Source organism: Molossus molossus, unplaced genomic scaffold, assembly GCF_014108415.1.
Source record: "Molossus molossus isolate mMolMol1 unplaced genomic scaffold, mMolMol1.p scaffold_m16_p_10, whole genome shotgun sequence".
Classification (NCBI taxonomy): domain Eukaryota; kingdom Metazoa; phylum Chordata; class Mammalia; order Chiroptera; family Molossidae; genus Molossus; species Molossus molossus.
Window position 1 is genome coordinate 8,909,744 of NW_023425345.1, and position 21,444 is coordinate 8,931,187.

Sequence of the window (21,444 nt, forward strand, 5' to 3'; positions counted from 1 at the left end):
GACAGTGTGGGGAGTATTGAGAAAGGGACTACTATGCCTCTCCACCCCACAGCCCGCATTAACGGGGCTTTGCTGTACACAGACAGTGTGGGGAGTACTGAGAAAGGGACTACTATGCCTCTCCACCCCACAGCCCGCATTAACGGGGCTTTGCTGTACACAGACAGTGTGGGGAGTATTGAGAAAGGGACTACTATGCCTCTCCACCCCACAGCCCACATTAACGGGGCTCTGCTGTACACAGACAGTGTGGGGAGTATTGAGAAAGGGACTACTATGCCTCTCCACCCCACAGCCCGCATTAACGGGGCTCTGCTGTACACAGACAGTGTGGGGAGTATTGAGAAAGGGACTACTATGCCTCTCCACCCCACAGCCCGCATTAACGGGGCTCTGCTGTACACAGAGTGTGGGGAGTATTGAGAAAGGCATCGCCGTGGTTTTCATTCTTGAACCAAAGGGCAGCTATTGCATGCAAACTGTCCACCAGGCACTGTGGCACTCAGGATGGACATGCCCAGAAACTCACATTCCAATGGTGCCAGGTGCCAGCTTGTAAATAATGACAACAGCCTGCAGCGAGTTCTTTAATAAGGTAAAATGCAAGAGCTGGAGCACTGCCCGGCCGGTGGGGCTCAGTGGATTGAGCATCCTTTCATGGACTGAGAGGTCCCGGTTCAATTCCCAGTCGGGGCACATGCCCGGGTTGCGGGCTCAATCCCCAGTAGGGGGTGTGCAAAAGGCAGCCGATTGACGTATCTCTCTCACATCAGTGTTTCTGTCTCTTTTTTCCTTCCTCTCTCTCTAAGAAATCAATAAAAACATACTTTAGACCTGGCTTGTTTGGCTCAGTGGTTAGAGCATCAGCCCGCAGACCAGAGTCACAGGTTCGATTCCAGTCAAGGGCACGTGCCTTTGTTGTAGTTCCGTTCCCGTCCCAGGTCAGGGTCGTGCGGGAGGCAACCAGTCGATTTGTCTCTCTAACATCGATGTTTCTCTTTCATTGTTGTTTCTGTCTCTCTCTCTCCCCTCCTCCCCCCTCCGTTTTTCCCTCCCTCCCACTCTATATGAAGATAAATGGAAAAAATCCTCAGGTGAGGATTTAAAAAATAACTATATTTAAAAAACCAAAACAGCCCTGGCCGGTTTGGCTCAGCGGTTAGAGCGTCCGCCTGTGGTCCAGAGAGCCCCGGGTTCGGTTCCCGCTAAGGGCATGTACCTCGGTTGCAGTTTGTCCCTGGCCCTGGTTGGGTTGTGCGGGTGGCAGCCACTCGATGTGTCCCTTTCACGTCAATGTTTCCCTCTCTCTCTCTTCCTCTCTCTCCCTCCCACTCTGTCTGTACAAAAAATGGAAAAATGTCCTCGGATGAGGATTTAAAAAAAACAACAAAAAAACATACTTTGGAGCACTGAGGAAGGACCCAGCAACTAACTGCCTTGGAATGCTTGCAATGAGAATCAGATTACCTAATTTATAGATGCTAAAAATGAAATAGGGGGTTTAAATTTCTTAGTTTAGACTTCTGCAGTAGGCAGCTGTAGATGTTGGTTAGTAGATAGAGAGGAAGGAAAAAAGAGACAGAAACACTGATGTGAGAGAGATACGTCAATCAGCTGCCTTCTGCACACCCCCTACTGGGGATTGAGCCCGCAACCCGGGCATGTGCCCCGACTGTTGACCTCTCCCATGTAGTCACATGATGGCTGCCATGATTCCAGTCATCACATCTCTGTTTACAACAGAAAGGTGAATGGTGTGGGAGGAGGATGGCACCTTGTTTATTATTAGAAAATCAAACACTTGCTTCCCCTTGTATATTTTCGGGCAGTCTTTGGTCACATTGCCACCACTAGCTGCAAGGGAGTCTGGGAAATCAGCAAGTAGGATCATAAATGCTAATCGATGATTAGCTTAGATCATAAATGGATCATGAGCTATTCACAGGGGCTGGGGCCATTGCAACTACAGACAAAATCAATGTTCCGTTGAAAAACAAGGACAGGCTGGAGCGAGACATACTAGGAAGCAACCTTCAAAGTGCGTTTGAGCTCAGCTGTGAAGGGCAAGCAAGTGCTCACGTAGAGAAGAAATAAGGATAGAGAAGAAATAAGAATATTCTAGGGAGGGGGAAAACATGCAGAGTCACTGAGTCATGAAAGACAGTTTGTTAGCCTGGAGATGGAGTTGGGATTGTCGGTGGCAGCTTTGACTGCCTGTCCAAGGAGAATAGATGTTATTCTGTGGGTCATAGAAAGTCAGTGGAAGTCTTGAGACAGAGACCCATTTTCCAAACACCCCTTAGCTTGGTAACTTGGAAGACACAAAGCCCATGTTCTTATTCACTTGGCATTTGCACATTGACTCTGATTTCTTAGCACTTTGCACCATGAATTATATTTATGAACCATAGTACTTAAGAAGCTAAAGATTGGGCTGAACTCTTCCCTTAGCCTGTCCTTGTACTGAGGTCTTGTTTCTATCTTTCAAATGCTTTTTCCCGTGCCCTTGATGGGTGATAGAGTCTCTTGCTTCTCCTTAAATCTTGTTGACATCTGCTGTCTTCCCAGATGATGTTTAAGTTTCATGGACAGTAATTAATTTCTGCCAATTTCTCTGGCTCACTGCAGGCTGACTCCAACTCTGCACATACACTCACCTGTTACAGATAGTTCAGATGCAACTAGACCACACCCGTGGGGCCCCTGGTGCCCAGCAGTGTCTGTAGTCCACCCAGCCTGGATGCGTCCCTCTCTGCTTCCTGCCGAGCTGGGGGTTCAGCCTGGGTCTCCAGAAAGTCCTAACTTGTCTGCAGCCTTTGTGTCCCAGGATTGCCTGGGGTCCCTGTGTATGACAGGGGAAAGTAGGTTTTATTTCTGATTCTGTAATCTTCTAAAAATCTCGGGTTCCTTTACATAAACACAGCCTTTACATAATGATTACAGACATGGGAGAGAGAAGAGGAATAGATTCCTAATTCCTATCTCCTTGGGTTCAAATTCTGACTGTCCCACCTTGTAGCTGTGTAACTCGGAGAAAGTTGCTGAACTTTCCTCACCGGTAAGATGGCATAATGCGCATATCACTTAGAGTATAGAATAAAGAATCAACGAGCTGTGACAAGGGAAGTGTTCAGAGCTGTGCTTTGCACGTAGCAAGCATCCAATATATGTTAGCTGCTAATAATAATTATTATTATTACTATGCTAATGAGCCTCAGCCAGTGGAATAAGTTATGATAGGTTTTCACCACACATTTGGAGACTCACTTGTGTTTATCAGCTCCTTGCAAAAATCTATTTTGGACGCCTTCTCCCGTGTCACCCTATTTCATGTGTGCAAGCTTGTCAGTAAAGGTCATCAACGCCACCAGCTTGCTGCCCCCAAGTCAGCAATGATGGGTGATTCTGTCCTCCAGGGGCCAGGAGATGACATTTCTCAGTAGTCAGACAGGCGCTGATCAAAATGATCAGCAACAGTGATTCTGAGTCGGATTTTCAGAGGCAGGCGCGTGGCTCAGTGGGAGGAGCCGTGGCCCGGGAGACAGACGCTGGGCAGGACTCTCCCCTGCTGTGTGACTCCGGGCAAGTCACTGTCTCCCTCTGGGCCTTGGCTTCTTTAAGCTTGAATTGACCCAGCCCAGTAACAGTCAGAAACAGCCTGTGTCTAGTGTCTCTTTAAAAGTGAGTGTCATACTTGTCATTTCAAATGGACCGTTATTCAATTATCTCTGTTCATCTCTGCATTCATGACCCCTCTCAGTGCATGGCACAGAGTCAGAGTTCATTTTAATATTTGTTGAATGAATGAATGAATGAATGAATGAATGAATGAAGTGGTAGAAAGAGAAAGATTTGGGAGCAAGACAGACTGATTTTGTATTAGAATTGGCTATATACTAGCTGAGTGACCCTGTGCTAGTCTGAGCCTCATGATTGTCAGGTTGTTTGAGGGTTGAATGTGAAAACACACACATACACACACACACACACAACAACAACCCTTGCCTAATATCTAGCTATTGTTTACTTCTCTAGAGACGAGCACAGGGCAATGTAGTATTCCTTGTTCTGATGATTAAAAACTAGTTGAGCCGAGCTGCTGCGGCTCAGTGGTTGAGCGTCGCCCCATGCACCAAGAGGTCGCCGGTTGGATTCCTGGTTGGGACACATGCGACACATGCCTAGGTTGTGGGCCGAATCCCCAGTGGGGGGCATGCAGGAGGCGGCCATTCGATGTTCTCTCTCATGGATGTTTCTATCTCTCTTTATTCCTCTCTCTCTAAAAATAATAAAAAAAGAAAGAAAAAAAAACTAGTTGAAAAGGTAAATCTGAATATACATTACTAGACTTTGAGTGGGCTCACCTATCCCAAAGCAGCGGGTTACAAATAGTTTTCCAAAACCCCTCGGCCTGCCAGTCACCCCACTGTCTTCTTGCCCACCCCCCCTTCTTTAATCTTTGCTGCTCCCTGAGCAGACACAGAATGAGGGGTGATGGAATCAGAGGTGGCCTGCCGTGGCTGGGGACATGAGGAGACCAGGGTCCCGGGCCTACCTCTGACCTGATCCGTGTGATCTTGGGCCACCTCTGAGACCTCACTGTCTCGCCTGGAAGTGTTCAGCCCAGCCGCTGGCCCAGGACGTGACCGTGGGGAGGAGCCTGGGATTTCAGGGGCAGCGCCGGCTTTGCCCTCGGCTCTGCAACTCACCAGCTGAGAGCACGTCAAGTACCGTTTCCAAAAAATGGACAGTGGGGTTGAGGCAGGCTTACTGGGAGGGGTTAGTGACACAGTCTCCTCCAAGTGCTTAGCAGATGTGTGCACAGGGAGTCGAGATTGTTGGGCCAGGCGCCAGCCCTTACTTTCCCGTCGTTTAACTTTCTCCATGTTGACGAGGCGGGTCTCCTGAGTCAGATGCGAACCCACCCTCTCCTGCTGGCTCGGCACTAGGCAAGCACCAGAACCTGTCACAGCAAAGACGGTCCCGGGGGCATGAGGTACACCAGCTCGCCTGCACTGATTTCATGCATGGCCCAGGACCTTCAGGTGTCTGTTGGGGATCCTTAGAGAAGTGTCTTCTCTCTCCTCCCCTTCCACAGGCACAGGAAGAGAACCTTATACTCTGTGGTCATCCATCCCTGAAATGCAAGCCCCGCTAGGTGGCCCCCTTCCAGCAGGGACCTGCTGGCCCTTTCTGCTCTCCTGAGGGCTGAGTGCCCGCTTCCTCCCTCACTGCTGCCGCCGCGTCGTGCTGGTGGCCCCATCGTGGAGGGGACGAGAGAACCTACACATATGGGGCCACCCTGGCTTGCAGGCACTGTGCCAGGCATTTGTTTTACCCTCTTGACTACTCTGTGAAGTTGGGATGACTGGTCCCCATTTGCACATGAGGAAACTGAGGCCCCAAGAAATGAAAGAAGTTGCCCAAGGACACGCGCAGCCAGGGGCACAGCTGGGATTTGAACCTCAGCTGGTTGGATGTCCCGGTTCTGGCTCTGCTACGAGACCATTGCTGGGGACGGGGTGGGAGGGCAGGGGTGGGAGGGCAGGGGTGTCGTTTGGGCCAAGCGGGTGTCCTGTTATTCACTGTCCCCTGAGAGAAGGACTTGGTCATGCAGACCGGTGCCTACCCAGCCAGCTCCAGGGGCTGTCCCTGCTGTACATCCTGGCATCCCGACAGAGGGCAGAGCGAGGCGGGCATCCAGACCATTAGGTGGCAGGCCCAGGGCCCCGCTGCAGGCTGGTAAAGCCACTGGCCCCGGAGGCCCAGTTCCTCTCCTCCGTGTCACCGCCATGGGGGGAGAGGGCGAGGACATCGGGCGTAGAGAGTGAAGGTGAGTTACTTTATTTCCTCCACCTTGTGACCAAGCCCGAAACGGGGAGATTTGAAAACCTGTTCTCTGTGGCACGGAGGAAGGGACATGGGCGCTAGGATCTGACGTATGCAGACTGGTACTGGAATCCCAGCTCTGACCAGCTTTGTGGTCCTGGGCAGGTTACTTCTCCACCGTTTATTCTTTTAGGGTGCACTCCTTGTTAGGGTCATCGCGAGGATTTTAAAAAGAGAAGGAATGTAAAGCTGATGCGGGGGCATCCGCCCACAGACAGGCTCCCCGGCGAGGGGCTGAGTGGTGCCCCCTGGAAACAGCAGCTGCCTCAGACCTGGCGTCCCCGGCCCTTGGCACCCCGCCCCCCTACTCACACCTGCATTACAGTCAGTAATCTTCCTAAACCCAGAGCTAGTTGTCTCCCTCCTTAAAAAATCTCTAATGAGCCCTGGCCGGTTTGGCTCAGCGGTTGGAGCATCGGCCTGCGGTCCGGAGAGACCCGGGTTCGGTTCCCGCTAAGGGCACGTACCTCGGTTGCAGTTTGTCCCCAGCCCTGGTTGGTCATGTGGGTGGCAGCCACTCGATGTGTCCCTTCACATCGATGTTTCTCTCTCTCTCTCTTCCTCTCCCTCCCTCCCGCTCTATCTGAACAAAAAATGGAAAAATGTCCTTGGGTGAGGATAAAAAAAAAAAAAAAAATCTCTAATGATACAGTCTGAGTTTTGAACATGGTGCCCCCAGGGTCAGGATCTCACCCCCACTCACCTCTGCAGCCACCCCCCACACACCCCTGTGCTCCCCTGCACAACTCAGGCCTTCTCCTTTTCCAAGTGCACTGGCTCCCAGGCTCCTCCCCCTGCCTGAGTTATGTGGGCCCCTCCCCCTCTGCCCCGCCCCGCCCCCAGGAAGCTGCACTCATCCCTCAGGCCCCAGCATGTCCGCGGTGCTCCCCTGAGCCGTCTGCAGCTCCCATGTCTTCCTGACCCTCCCTCCACTTCCATTCTGTTACCTGTTGTGAACACCTGTCCCAGCCGACCTGAGCAGGCGCGGGCGGCACTGCCAGCGAGGTGGTGTCCCAGCCCGGCAGAGCCGGCGTTTACGGGGCGCGCCCCTGTGCGGGCGCTGCTCCCGTGTTGTGTGTACATAGGCGTTGATTTTCCCGGCGGTTCTGTGAGACGGCGCGTCCATCCGTCTTGGCCGGGGGCGAAAACCACACCAATTATTTGAATGGAGAATGGTGTCTTTAAAAAGGGTAACTAGATACAAAGCGTTCACTTGAGAACTAAAAAAGCAAAAATAGAAAGTTGCAGGGAACAGTTACCACCCCTGGAGCGGGAGGAACAGAGGTGGCGATTATTGTAACACTGTCACCGGGGCTGGACCCCAGACCTGGGAGGGAGTCAGCAGGGGACCCCAGAGGCAGCAGCACTGGCGGAGGCGGAAGGACGATGGGGCTGGTCTGAGTGTTGGAAAAGCTGCGACACTCGATTTAGCCATTGCTGAAGGAAGGAAGCACCGCTGCAGCGCAAAGGAAGGAGGTGGCCTGGCGCTCACAGGAACAGGCAGCAACAGGGGGGGCGAGTTCCTTCCTCCTCCAGACTGGCAGGCTCCCTCCCGGGCCCCTGTGGGCAGCTCCGACAGAGCCGCCAGCAAAGCAGAGACAGGGTTTGCAGAGTCCCCGTTTCATCATCACCAGGCAGGTTTGGAGCTGAGCGATGAAAATGTAGACGCTGGCACATGCAGGAGTCGTTGCTATTCCCATTTCACAGATGGGGAAACTGGGGCACGGAGCGGTTAAGTAACTTGTCCAAAATTAAATGACTCCCTAGAGCAGAGCCAGGATTTAGACCCAGGCAGTCTGTCCTTCCTCTTAACCTCTCTACCATAAATGTTGAATGAATGAATGAGTGAATGAATAAGTGGGTGGGTAGATGGATGGTTGGATGGGTGGATAGGTGGATGGGTGGATGGATGGATGGATGGATGGATGGATGGATGGATAGGTGGATGGATGGATAGATAGGTGGATGGATGGATGGATGGATGGATGGATGGATGGGCGGATAGATGGATGGAGGATGGGTGGATGGGTGGGTGGATGGATGGATGGGTGGGTGGATGGGCGGATGGATGGATGGAGGATGGGTGGATGGGTGGGTGGATGGATGGATGGGTGGGTGGATGGATGGATGGATGGGTGGATGGATGGGCGGATGGATGGATGGATGGATGGATGGATGGATGGATGGATGGATGGATGGATGGATAGATAGGTGGATGGATGGATGGGCGGATGGGCGGATGGATGGATGGGCGGATGGGTGGATGGATGGATGGGCGGATGGGTGGATGGGTGGATGGATGGATAGATAGGTGGATGGATGGATGGATGGATGGATGGATGGATGGGCGGATGGATGGATGGATGGATGGATGGATGGAGGATGGATGGATGGAGGGTGGATGGATGGGCGGGTGGATGGATGGGCGGGTGGATGGATGGATGGGTGGGTGGGTGGATGGGCAAGCTCAGAAATAATGCTTAGACCAGCGCCCAGCTGTGGCTCCTAGAAGCACGAGTCCTCCTGCCTGACCGCCTCCTATGCCCTGCCAGGTCATTCACTGGAACTCCCCCAAGAAGCTCCGGGTGAAGAACAAGCACGTGGAGTTCTTCCGGAACCTCTACCTGACCTTCCTGGAGTATGATGGGAACCTCCTACGCCGGGAGCTGTTCGGCTGCCCCAGTGAAGCTGATGTCAACAGTGAAAACGTAAGTGGCTCCTGGGGCTTGGCCGTGCAGGGGCGGCTTCTGGCTGGTCTGCGCCGACCTCCGGTGCGCCAGGCTCTGTGCCAGGCTCAGGGCATGCCCGAGATGAACAAGACGCCATCACTGCCCTGGGAGTCCCCGTCTGTTGGGGGCGGGCACATAGGCAGATCTCTGCCACCCTCATCACTGTGGATGCGGAGGGTGCGCTTGGCCCAGACTAGGTGAAGTCAGAAGGGAGTTTCCAAGCAGAGAGGTCAGAATGAGCAAAAACAAGATTGGAACAATAGATAAGGGTGTCTCCACAGCCAGGAAACTGAGGTCTTTGTGGACATGACACCCCCACGGGTGACCCAGGATTCAGTGTGGTCAATGCATGGGTTGCACCAAAGATTTTTGTAAGTAACTGGCTCCTTTTGGGGTTCACATGGGTGAAGAAAGTGGTAGGTAAGTGGTCACAAGCATAGCTGACGCCTATATTTTCTTATTTTTTCATCATTTATAATTATTTTCATGTTATATCTTATATGGTGCTCATAGAAACCGCCCCTCATTAGACCCCTCTCCCACTAGAGTTGAAGAAATTTCAGCGCAGAGTTCAGCTTGTTGTTCATGTCACACAGCAAACAAGGAGCAAAGTTGAGACTGTTTTGAACTTCTGAGGAGCAGGATGTGGGGAGGCAGCTCCTAGCAGTGGAAAAAGCAAGGGGCTGTAGGGTCAGGCTGACCTGGATTTGGCTTTAATCCCTTCAGTTACCACCTGTGTGACCTCAGGCAAGTTCCTCAGCCTCTCTGTGCTTCAGTGTTCTCCACTGGCAATGGGATGAAACGGTTACAGGGACGCTGTGGGACCGAACGAGGAACTGAATATAAAGCACCTAGATCGGCATCTGCCACATGTCAGATGCTGGGTAAATATTTGTTCCCTACCCGTTCCTTGACCCTCAGTATTAGACACAAAAGTAATTGGTTCATGTAGTCAGTCAACAAACGTTTACTGAGGATTTTCCTATTCTGAGCACTGAGTATTTGTCAGTGAAAAAGGATAATGGTCCCTGCTGCCCTGGGACTTCTGTTTCAGTGGGGAGGCACAGTAATCCCTGCACGAGCTATCGGGGGAGTTTATCAGCAGTGGCAGGTTCTACAGAGCAGCATATCAGTGAGCAGCTGGGCAGCTCCATTGGTTTGGGGGCTCTGGGAGGGCTTCTCTGAGGCGGTGACGTTTCATCTAGACCTGGGTACAAGAAAGAACGGCCTTTGAAAACCAAGGGGTCAAGGAAATACAAATCAAAGCCGCAATGAGATGTCACCTCATGCCTTTGGAATGGCAAATATTTAAAAAAGAAAAAAGAAAAACAGAAACAAAAGATAACAAGACTTAGCCAGGAGATACCAGAACCTCCTACACTGCCGTAGAGTGTGAACTGGTGCGGCCACTGTGGAAAACAGTGTAGAGATCCCTCAAAAATTCGAAACAGAGCTGCCTGATGACCCAGCGATCCCACTTCTGGGTGTCCGTCCAGAGGAAGTGAAGTCGGGGTCTTGAAGTGACACCAGTGCGTCCCGCGTGCCCACCGACAGGTGAGCGGGTGCGAGAAACATGCATACACGGTGGCGTCTCCTTCAGCCTTTCCGGGAGAAGGAATCTTACCATGTGACACTGCGGATGGGCCTGGAAGACAGTCTGCTGGGTGACATGTTCGTCACAGAAGGACAAAGACTGCCTGATTTCTCGTGCAGGAGGCATCTGAGATAGGGAGACGCAGAGAAGTAGACGACAGAATGGTGGCGCAGGGGGTGAGGAGAAGGGTAGAGGGTTGTCCGGTGGGCATGACGTTACAGTTGTACAAGATGAGTCGCTTCCAGAGATCTGCTGTACAATGCAGTGCCTGCAGGCAACAGAGGACTGCGCTCTTAGACTTTTACTTTTGGAGGTGATGGATATGTTTATCACCCTGAGTGTTGTGATGGTAACGGGTACGTACATATGTACAAACTCATATTGTGTACATTAACTATGTGCAATTTTTCTGTATAATAATTATATACCTCAATAAAGTTGGGGGGAGGAGAAGAGCTAAGAAAGTACTCGTGGGGGAGAAGGTAGCTGGTGCAAAGGCCCTGGGGCAGGCAGGTTTGATGTGAGGAACTGAGAGGTGATGCCTGTGTGCCCAAGGGGCTAGTGGGGAAGGAGGGCAATGGGAGAGGCTGAGCAGCTGGTAGGCAGGAGTCAGATTGGAAGGATGTTGTGAGCTGGGCTAAAGAGTCAGAATTTTGTTTTATTACTGCTATTGTTATTATTCAGATTCTTATCTTAGATGTCTGAGGAACTTTTAGGGTCCCGAATGGGAGGGGAGGGCATCTGTGGAAGGTCTAGAGTCATGCATTCACCTGACCCTTTATGTGGATGACCGGTCCAAGGCCACCCCTGGTCTGTCGTTGGGCCCCCAAGTCTCAGCGAGCTGCCTCCAGCCCTGGCTCTCTCCTCTGCATCCCTGGCTGCCTCGCTCAGTGTCTGCCCTTTGCACCAGTGCAGAGAGGAGAGGAAACCATTCAGCTCCGTCTCCGGCGCTGGAAGGTTCTGACAGGTTTCGGCAGACAGTGTCCTTTAGGTCTTTCCTTCGGTTCTCTGTACTCGAGTCAGTGTCTGTCAACCTCACCAACATCGGGTGCGCATCCGGCATGCATTCCAAATGCTAAGTGATACTGTTCTTTCCCTGCCTTCTCCTCCCTCCGCGGAAGAGGCTCAAAGCCTCGCAGGATGACGCATCCGCTAACCATCAGATCCCGGGCTCCCCCGGCGCTCTGTCAGTGTCTTAGGAAGTGGGACCCCGTGATAATGACTCACCAGCTTTTCCTACCATCAGCCGCCCCTGGGGTGATGGGGGTGGTGAGGGAGAGTCCCCTGTGGCCCTTCCCAGAATCTGACTACGACTGTTTGCTCAATAAGCACACCCTCTGCCAGGCCCGTGCAGGACTCTGGGGTTGAAATTGGAGACTGACCCAGCGCTGTACATGTATCCAGTGCTAGAGATGCCCCCAGCCTAGTCTCCCAGGTCCATGGAGGACCGTGAGCCATTGCGTGGCCTCTAGGAGCAACCCCCCCACAGCTCACTCCCCAGGACCCCCCACAGCTCACCCCCAGCACCCCCACAGCTCACCCCCCAGGACCCCCCACAGCTCACCCCCAGCATCCCCCACAGCTCACCCCCAGCACCCCCCCAGCTCACCCCCAGCACCCCCCCAGCTCACCCCCAGCACCCCCACAGCTCACCCCCAGCACCCCCCACAGCTTACCCCCAGCACCCCCACAGCTCACCCCCAGCACCCCTACAGCTCACCCCCTCTTCTCCTTGCTGTTCCCCTGCACCCTGGGCTCGCCCCTCCCACCAGGGGCCTTGTACTTGCTTTCCCACTGCAGGACCCCCTGCCCCTGGGTGTGTGAGCATCTCCACGCGGCATCTTGAGGAACTTCCCTGACCCTCCTGGGCCTCGGGGACCTCCAGAGCGTTGCCCTCTCTGTGACACGCCCGCTTCCTTTTCGGCAGAGAACGTGCACTGCCCAGTTTGCTTCCCGTAGTGGTTTCCTAGTTTTTCCCAAATCTGAGGCCGGAGTATAAGACCATTAGACGAGAGACTGCCATACTGTTCAGCCCTGAGGTCCCCTCCCCCAGATGGAAGCCACACATACTCACTTAACAAACCTTTACTAAGTGAATCGAGTACCTGAGCGAGAGGGCGAAGTACTAAGTAAAGGCAGAGCAGATGAGGAAGCAGAGGGTTCAAAGAGAACTTGCTGGGCATTTGTGTGCCAGGGCACGGGCACGTTGGGAGCGGGCAAAGAAGGAAGCCGACCTGAAGGGCCTTGGCCGTGTGCAGCGGTTTCCACTCCACCGAACGGCTTTAATCTTGGTCAGATGTACAGCTGAGAAATCACTCCGTGCACAGAACAGAGTGCGAGGGCCAGACTGGAGGCAGGGAGACCATTTAGAGACTGTTGCCGCATCCCAGCAAGACGAAGACAGCGGGGCTGTGACCTAGGCCAGCAGCTGTGGGGATGCAGAGAACAGATGGGCTGTTTTGTGGGCACTGAGAACAGGGGAGCAGGTCCCTGTGCCCTGCTCCAGCCAGGTTCCTCCAGCGGGTGGCAGTGCTGGGCAGGGAGGGCTCTACAGCACTGCACCTTTGGAACCGCCTCTCCGTAGGGAGCCCGTCTCCTGGTCTCCTGCATGTCAAGTGTTCTCTGCAAACACAACCAGAGAAAAACGGCAGGATCCTGGATGCGGCCCGAAGCCGGATGCTCCCAGCTCCATGGGAAGAGGTCATGAGCACCCGACAAGTACACAAATGGAGTCGTCTCGAATAAATGAAGTCCAGAACCTCTTCATTGGACTGCAGACCCCAGATGAGAAAGGGTTCTCATGGCACTAAGTCTCCAGCTCGTTCAGCCACCTGACATGCAGTCATTCAAACAGTTGCCAGTCTCAGGGCTAGGGACCCGGAGGGAGCATTGCAGATCCAAGCCCGGCTCTCCTAGTGCTCGTCTAGTGAGGGGTGCAGACAGATGGGGGTTGTTATCCAGTGTGATGAGCGCCCAGAGGGCGGTGGTGCTTCGAGAGCACCCGAGAAGGGTGTTGCACACACGAGGAGAGAGAAGGTGCATCAGGGAGGACTCCCTGGAGGAGGTGAGGTTTGCAGGGTGAGTAAGGAGCAGTGGGGGTATGGAAAGTGGACTTGGTGGGAGGGAGGGCAGTGGAGATGGAGATGAATAGGAGCAGGGTGCATTCAGATTTGAATGAAGGTAATGGGAGAACATTTGGTTCTTTCCATTACAATTTCCTCAAAGGGAGGGGATGATGAGGGTAAGACTGAGCACTCCAGCCATCCCAGATCACTCACTTAATAGTCATGTGACCTCAGAGACGGCACATGAATGCTCCGGGCCTCCGCTTTGCCATCTGATAAATGGGGACAAGGATGCCCCTGTCATAGTGTTTCAGGGATCATTTATGTTAAATCATCGAGAAAGGACTTGGCACCAGAAATGCAATGTTCGTTGTTGTTGTTGTTTTTTCACAAATCACAATGTCCAACCCATCTGATGACAACCTGTCATTCCAGATATGGGTTTCAGGTTCTACAAACCCTTCTCCTTGCAGAGAGGAGCCTACAGAGTCACTTAGAACTGTGTCTCTACAGTATGTCAGGGCTGTCACGCTGGCTCTGGGTCACACAGTCCCAGAAAGGTTTCCCACCAATTAGGGGACTGCAGGTAGGAAGCAGAGGCCACTGGGTTAGCCTTGCTGCCAAAAGAATAAATGAATTCAGGAAGCCGGGGCTCCATCTCTTCAGTGTGGAGCTGAGTGTTGGCGTGTGATTTGGAAGAGATCGGTCTCCACCAGTGGTGTGAAATGGCAGCCGCTAGTGGGACCCAGCCACTCCTGTCCACTGGCGCACCTGTCCCTGGAACCAGGAAGTGAGTCTGTGCAATGCAGTCAGCATCCAGTAGGCTTAGTTGTTATTTGATTGCAACAGCCACGGAGACTAGAATTCGATGCCTTAGCATTTCTCTCCCTTTGCGTCAGCAACCCAGCCCCCGAAGCATGTCCAGGAAACCGGAGGACGGCACCGAGCTCCGCTGGATAATCACAGATATTCTCCACCCCCTAATCTAGGCAAAAATTCATCTACAGCATCCCTGACAGGCTTGCATCTGACTTCTGCTGGAATCCTCCCCAAGACAGGGAGCTCACCACCTCCCACAGCTCACTGCACTGCTGGAGAGCTCCAGGTGCTAGCAGCGCTTCCCCACGCCGAGGTGAAATCTTCCCTTCTGTAAGGAAATCATTCATCCCAGCCTGTTCTCTGGAGCAAACTAAGGACACCCGCTGCTGTCCCTGGGAGCCTGGCAGAGAGCGCGTTTCCATACAGTGTATGTCTCAGAAACATACCAGTCTCCACAAGCGCTGTATCTCCAGAGAGATAGATGCTTTATCATCAGCAATGCCTGCCCCACCTCAGGGGATTCTTCCCATAAAGGAAGCTCAGCTTTTTAAATGCAAAACCTGAGAATATATATGTTTTTAACCAATGTGGGTGGAAGTCTTGCAAAAGTACATGCCCTTTATTTAGTCACCAAACCATGCCAAAGTGCATGTACAGTGTCTGATGACTAAGGTTGCGCGGAGCAGGCAGACAGGGCAGGCATTGGCCGGAGGAGGGAGATGCTGTTTATCCCGGCAGGAAATGACCTCGGGCTGTTTGCTGCATGCTCTGCAGTCTCTGCTCTGACAGCTGTCACTTGACCTCATCAGCCCCAGAGCAGCCCTTTCTGCTCAGTCCATCCTTCCCCTGACAGCACAGAAGAGAAGCCAGTGGTACTGACGTCCGAAAGGCCAATGGAAAAGAATTACCCACGGTCACGCTTGAAGTTAAATTATGAAACAGCAAACATTCAAAAAGTGCAAAAAAACACAAAAATGCAGAAGATCAGATACCAGCGAGTCTTCACGTTTATATGGAATTGTAAGTCGGCGGACGGCACCTGCAGACTTCGAGCTCCCTGACCCGTGTCCACGGAGGCATCACTGAGGAATGGCCCACTCATTCTCCCTGGGCGCTGTCCCAGCCCCGTGTCCTAGCCAGGGCAGCACTCCAGGGAGCAGTGCTGGTCTCCAAGCAATGACACGGGAGATGTGGAAGCCTGCTGGGCTGCCCTGCCCTGGGCATGCGTCCCTCTGGTCCCTCCTGCGCGGGGCAGTGCTCTGTGCTGTGCCAAGACCTGTCGGCTCCCGCTCGCCTTCGACCGCTGGAGATTTTCTGCAGGAAGTGCAACCGGAATCCTCACCACAGTGGAGGGGGTGGACATTAGCATCACCTTCGACAGATAAGGAAACCGAAGCTCAGAGGAGACGAATCGCCTGTCCAAAATCACACGACCCTTCCGTGGTGGGGCCGCCGTTCGAAACCAGGTCCACCTAACTCTCAGGTCCCAAACCAGGGCCATGCTTCTTAAGGGGGTGTCGCTCCATACGCACGATGAACGTGACGGCGACAGCGCCTTCAATGGTTCTCCTAGCTGTTGTCCCTTGTACCATCATTCTGGCCCTGCCACCGGCCCTGCACGGCCGTGGTTGTCATCTCCGTTGTGTCAGGGGGGACGTGGAAGCCCACAGAGCTGAAACCCAGGCACAGGTTGGTGGCTGTCCTGGGACTGGTGTCAGCCTTGACCCACAGCCGAGTGGCCCTTCTGTAAGCGGACAAATCATCCCCCGACCTGAATCACAGCCCTGCCCCTGCCCAGCGCCCCGCGCTCCCAGGACTTCGTTCTTTTGCCCCTTGGCACCGCGCTCCTATCCGTGCATCATGTCCTTGACAGACTCGTTTCGGGGATCGCGCCCCCCGCCCCCCGTGAATGAAAGCTCTGTGACTGTGATCTCCAGCAGTCTGTGTTTCCGCCTCTGACAGACTGCCTGGTACCAGTGCGTGTGCTCAGCCGAACTTGTTGAACGAATGAACGATGACAGGTCCTTTCTTGGGGCATTTGTGGGGTGCTAGAAAATCCCTATACGTGAGGTCAGAAAACCCGGCCCCAGGGCTTAGCTTGCACCTTCTACAAGCCTCAGTTTTCTCACCTGTAAAATGGTCGTAGCAACCCAGGCCGGGCTCTCAGCAGGGCTGAAGGGGTTAAGCTATGCAGAGCGCTGGCAGACTTGGGCAGTGTTGTTACCAGCCTTGGCCAGAAAGCGTGTCCCAGAGCCCGCCCCTCCAGCTGCCCTGAGATCCCCGGGTCACCTCTGAGAGGGGGCGTCTGAGCTCAACCCCCTCAGCCACACGGGAGGCCGGCTACCTGCGGGGTCCCGCTCCCGGAGAGCGAGCCCACGAAGAAGAAAAGGCAACAGCGTCGCTGTGGCTCAGTGAGAAGTTAAAAATAAGACGCATATAAACAGGTCCCACACACGTCCCAGCACCACAGTGCGCGGCCGTGCCAGGGAACAGATGGCTCTGTGGGAACAGCTGTATCCCAGAGGAACCCGAGAAGAACCAGAATGTGTTACTGCTCTCACGTGGGCCGTGTGGCGCCAGCTCTTCATCACGCCGCGGGCACCAGAGCCAGCGGACAGCGCCCAGAGCCCCAAGACAGCTGCTGCCCAAGGCCGGCCTCCAGTGACCTTCCGTGGGCGCCTTAGTGCCAGAGCCTGCAGGATCCCCGTGTTTGCCTGGGGAGGGGATGCAGGGAGCAGCCGGTCAAGCTACTCAGTGGCCATGTCTGTGCCCCAGACTCACCATCGTGGCCTGTCTGCTCCGCCCCTGTCCAGCTCCAACGTGCACACATCCCTCTTCCACGCTGCACTAGTCCTGAGTGCTGGGTGCCATCTGCCGGGTCCCTGCAGCAGCCGCTGCCCTCCCCTCTTGGCCGGTCTTCCCCCACCAGCTGCTGCTGGTGCACAGTGCAGGAGGGCGGCTCTGGAGCGAGCCTGGCTGGTGTCAGGAACCGTGGGGTTTCAGGCCAGTTACGTCAACTCTCTGTGCCTTTGTTTTCCCACCTGTGAAATGGGAATCATAATTAGTCTGCCCGATAGGGTTCATGGGGACCAGAGAAGGTAAGACAAGTCAGGAGCCTAGATCAGTGTGGCATCTGGCACGTTTTGTTTGTGTTATAAACACCCAGTATTGTAATTGCCACCTTGCTGCTTTGTCCCCCCACCCAGACTATATGAACAATTTAAGTACAAAAGCTGGGGCCCCTTCCCCATTCTTAGCGCAGGGCTTGGCATGAAGTGCAGGCCTATTAATTGTGTGGGAGATACAGATTAATACTGATACCTGGGACCAGGATGGAGACCAGGTTTTTTTTTCCCTTTATTTCCTCGGAGCCTAGGTCCAAGCTGGGCAGAATCTCTCTCCTTCACTAAACAGACCTACACTCATCCCTGTCCTCTGCACAAAAGCATGAATGTGGCCCGTGGGAAAAAATGTTTGGGGTTCCTGGAACTTCGTTGATTAATACACATAACAGGCAACCAGTGAACCCGTAACCTTTCTCTGCCTGTGTGGCTTATGAAAACGTCACTGCTTCGTGGAAACCTCAGGGAAGCACCCTGGCGCAGGGGTCGGAGGACTGAGTTAGAGCCCAGCCTCTCTGAGCAAATCCCTGGTGCCCCCGCGTCTGCGTCCGTCCACTGAGCACAGTGGGGCAGCCCCGCCTGCCTCCTACACACACAGGGCAGAGCAGATGACGTCATGGATGTCAAGGCCACTGAAAAGTGAAAGTCAGTTGAATGTATAAAGCAACATTATTGAGTGTTTTAACCAGATGTTTCCATCCATTGTTCTAAGGCGTCAAAAGGAGAGTTGTCACGAGAAGAGATGGGTGGCTTCAGGGAGACTCTTTACTTGGTCCATTGTGCTCTGCCCTCACCACTCACTGTCTAGAAGAGTTCAAGTGGGTGTAGTTAAGGTAACATGAACGATTATAAAATGAGCTCGGCATGCTAGAAGTCTTTGACTCACAGAAAGTCCACGTGGGTGTTCCTGATTGGCAGATGGCTTTTCTCCAGGATCCCAGACTCCTTCCATCTTGTGGCTCTGCCTTCCATGGAGCCTTGGACTCCTGCATTAGACACCCTTGTTCTGGCTGACAGTGAGGACTGTGCCTGAGACAGCCTTGACTGTGGTGCCTGTAGCAGCCAGAATCTGCCTATATTCTACTGACCAGAGCTTGGCTGCACAGTTACCCAAAACTGCAGGAAGGTTAGAAACATAGCCCGGCTGTGCCCCCAGGAAGAGAGGAGAACGTGAATCCTGGTGAGCACAGCAGGTCCGCCTTCACGGGGAATACACGCGTTCATTCCTCTCGTCGCAGACCCATCTAGCGGTAGAACTAGGGAAGCCCCAGAGATTGCCAAGGCCCTGTAGTGACTTGATTATGTACAAGACTTGGAGGACATACCCCTGGAGAAAATATCTCAGCTGCTCCGTTCACTCACCATCTGGCCTTGAACAAGTGGCTGACTAACCCTTTCAGGTGATAGACGCCTTCATGTATGAGACGGGACTGACGGTGGACCCTGACCCATAGGGCCGGTGTGAGTAGTATGAGATCCTGCCTGCAGAGTTGTCAGCACAGTACCTGGACTAGTGAGTGCATGACCTTTGAGAGTTACCTTATGAAGCCCAAACTCCTTGTCCGGTTAGGGAGTGACAAAAATGACTTGCTCAGTGTCACGGAACAAATGAGTGTCACAGGGATCGGCCTCAGTCTCCAGTCATCCCCATAATTTCTCTCTCTAGTTTTTCCCGACTTTGAACGGAAGTCCTTTAGGCCAGAGCCTAGGAAACCAGTTCCAACCCCTCTGAATCCTCAGCCGTGGGCTCTGGCAGCTCGAAGGTCAGTCTAGGCCACCGTCCTTAAGGATGGGAAGACATGAACGCAAACTGCTTAACGGGCATTTCCCTGGAGCCCAAAGCGCCCTTTGCCTCAGCTGGCTGCCTAAAGAAGCCACTGAGCAGATGCATTTTATCTCAGGAGAGTCTGTCTTTTGTTTCTGGGACTTGCGTGTCAGGAGCTCCTGCCTCCCCCTCGCCAGCCGGAGTGTGGAGTGCCGTGCAGAAGCATCCAGGTCCTGTTGATGAAAGCCCCCCCTCCAGCTCAGCATCTCCCTGGAGAAATTACTAGTACCCTGGGTGAGAAGGAAGCCGTTCTGAAGCTGCTCAGTCTTCCCCTTAGATAACGTCAGCCAAGCAGTCAGCAGCAGGCAGTGCTAGATTCGAATTGGGAAAGGTGCATAACATAATCATGATAACATCGCTTAGGCTTGTGTCGCACTCTACAGTTTGCAGAGCACGTTGACGTGCATTTGCTCATTGGAGAAAATTGCAAGGAATTAGTGCAATACAGAAAAGTAGAAAGAAGCCAATAAAATGAGCCTGCTAATCCACCACTCAGAGGAAAGCTTTGTTAACATTGTAATGGGTTCCCTTCGGTCTGTTTTCCGAGGGTGTTTTGTTGTTGCTGTTTGTCTTTTTGCTGGATTGGGAACATCCTGCACATGCATTTTCATGGCCTGCTTTGTTCCCCAAGCATTGTATCTTCCACCAGCTCATTTGGTCCCCACATCCCTCCCCCAGGGAGAAGTAATTGTGTTGTGAAAAAGTCCCTGGTTTTCAAAGACTGGATTCTCCATCCAGACTGCTTCTCTCTGGCTGTGCAACTGGCAGATTACTGACACCCTCTGAGCCTTAGTTTCCTCCCTTGTAACAGAGATGTGTGCTTCAGGATTCAGCTAATAACGCACCTGAAGACGTCTGGCACTGCACCTGGCACATAGTCAGTGCTTAGTCCGTGTTCCTTAAGCAAAGGTGCAGGCCACCCTGTTGGTAACATGTACATTCAAGTGCAAGGAAGGCACTGCTGGGTGCAAAGTCGCAGAGACTCAGACATCATAGGTGTGACTTCACACCTGCTGTGCTTTCCACAATACCCACTGTGGCTGGTAGACAACAGTATCCCTTAGACCCTACCCCTAAGCACGGGGATGGCCACAGGCGACCTTGGGATATAGATGCCACCGAACTACATCACTGGTACTGTGAAGTTCCTAGATCGGGCGACGTAGCCTAGGACTGCTGATAGAGCCGTCCACCCCACTCCAGGGCAGGCCATACCTAGGTCCTGGGAGCACTTTCACTGGTCATTGTTTCTTTTCTCAACATGTACTGGCTGCGCACGGGTCCAAGGCAGGCTTGTTGAGCACACGCGATGGATTCAGAAATGAAGGGGATACAGCCCCCACCTTCAGGAGTCCACTATGTGGGTGCTTTTCAGAAAATGGCTCTTGGAGCCATGTACCTTGGAATGTCGTTTCCCCTTAATTCAAGGGTGCATACCTGTGTGCCTACAGAGGGGAGGAGAAGCCCATGCACACCTGCACTCCTGTGTTCGTCACTAATTTCCTATGGTGGTTCTTTGAATCCTCATCAAAGAAAGACCCTTTACCAGCCCTGGCCGGTTTGGCTCAGCGGTTAGAGATTGGCCTGCGGTCTGGAGAGACCTGGGTTCAGTTCCCGCTAAGGGCATGTGCCTCGGTTGCAGTTTGTCCCTGGCTCTGGTTAGGTTGTGCGGGAGGCAACCTCTCTCTCTCTCCCTCCCACTCCATCTGAACAAAAAAAGGAAAAATGTCCTCGGATGAGGATAAAAAAATTAATAATAATTACAGAAAGACCCTTTACCATATACACATGTCTGGCCCCGTACACGCACACACATCCTCGGCCTGTGCACGCACACATATCCTCGGCCTGTGCACGCACACACATCCTCGGCCCCGTACACGCACACACATCCTCGGCCTGTGCACGCACACACATCTTCGGCCCCGTACACGCACACGCATCCTCGGCCCCGTACACACACACACATCCTCGGCCCCGTGCACGCACACACATCCTCGGCCCCGTACACGCACACACATCCTCGGCCCCATACACACACACACATCCTCGGCCTGTGCACGCACACGCATCCTCGGCCTGTACACACACACACATCCTCGGCCTGTGCACGCACACACATCTTCGGCCCCGTACACGCACACGCATCCTCGGCCCCGTACACACACACACATCCTCGGCCCCGTGCACGCACACACATCCTCGGCCCCGTACACGCACACACATCCTCGGCCCCATACACACACACACATCCTCGGCCTGTGCACGCACACGCATCCTCGGCCTGTACACACACACACATCCTCGGCCTGTACACACACACACATCCTCGGCCCTGTACACGCACACACATCCTCGGCCCCGTACACGCACACACATCCTCGGCCTCATACACGCACAC

The 21,444-nt window shown here is 53.5% G+C and overlaps 1 protein-coding gene across 1 annotated transcript in view; it reads left to right on the forward strand.

Annotated features, from left to right (window-relative positions):
• Positions 1–21,444, forward strand: part of LARGE1 (LARGE xylosyl- and glucuronyltransferase 1) — a 478,500-nt gene that overhangs the window by 416,451 nt on the left and 40,605 nt on the right. The window contains exon 10 of the mRNA XM_036252192.1: positions 8,442–8,597. Within this exon, the coding sequence (XP_036108085.1) occupies positions 8,442–8,597 (156 nt within the window). The remainder of the gene's footprint in view (positions 1–8,441; positions 8,598–21,444) is intronic.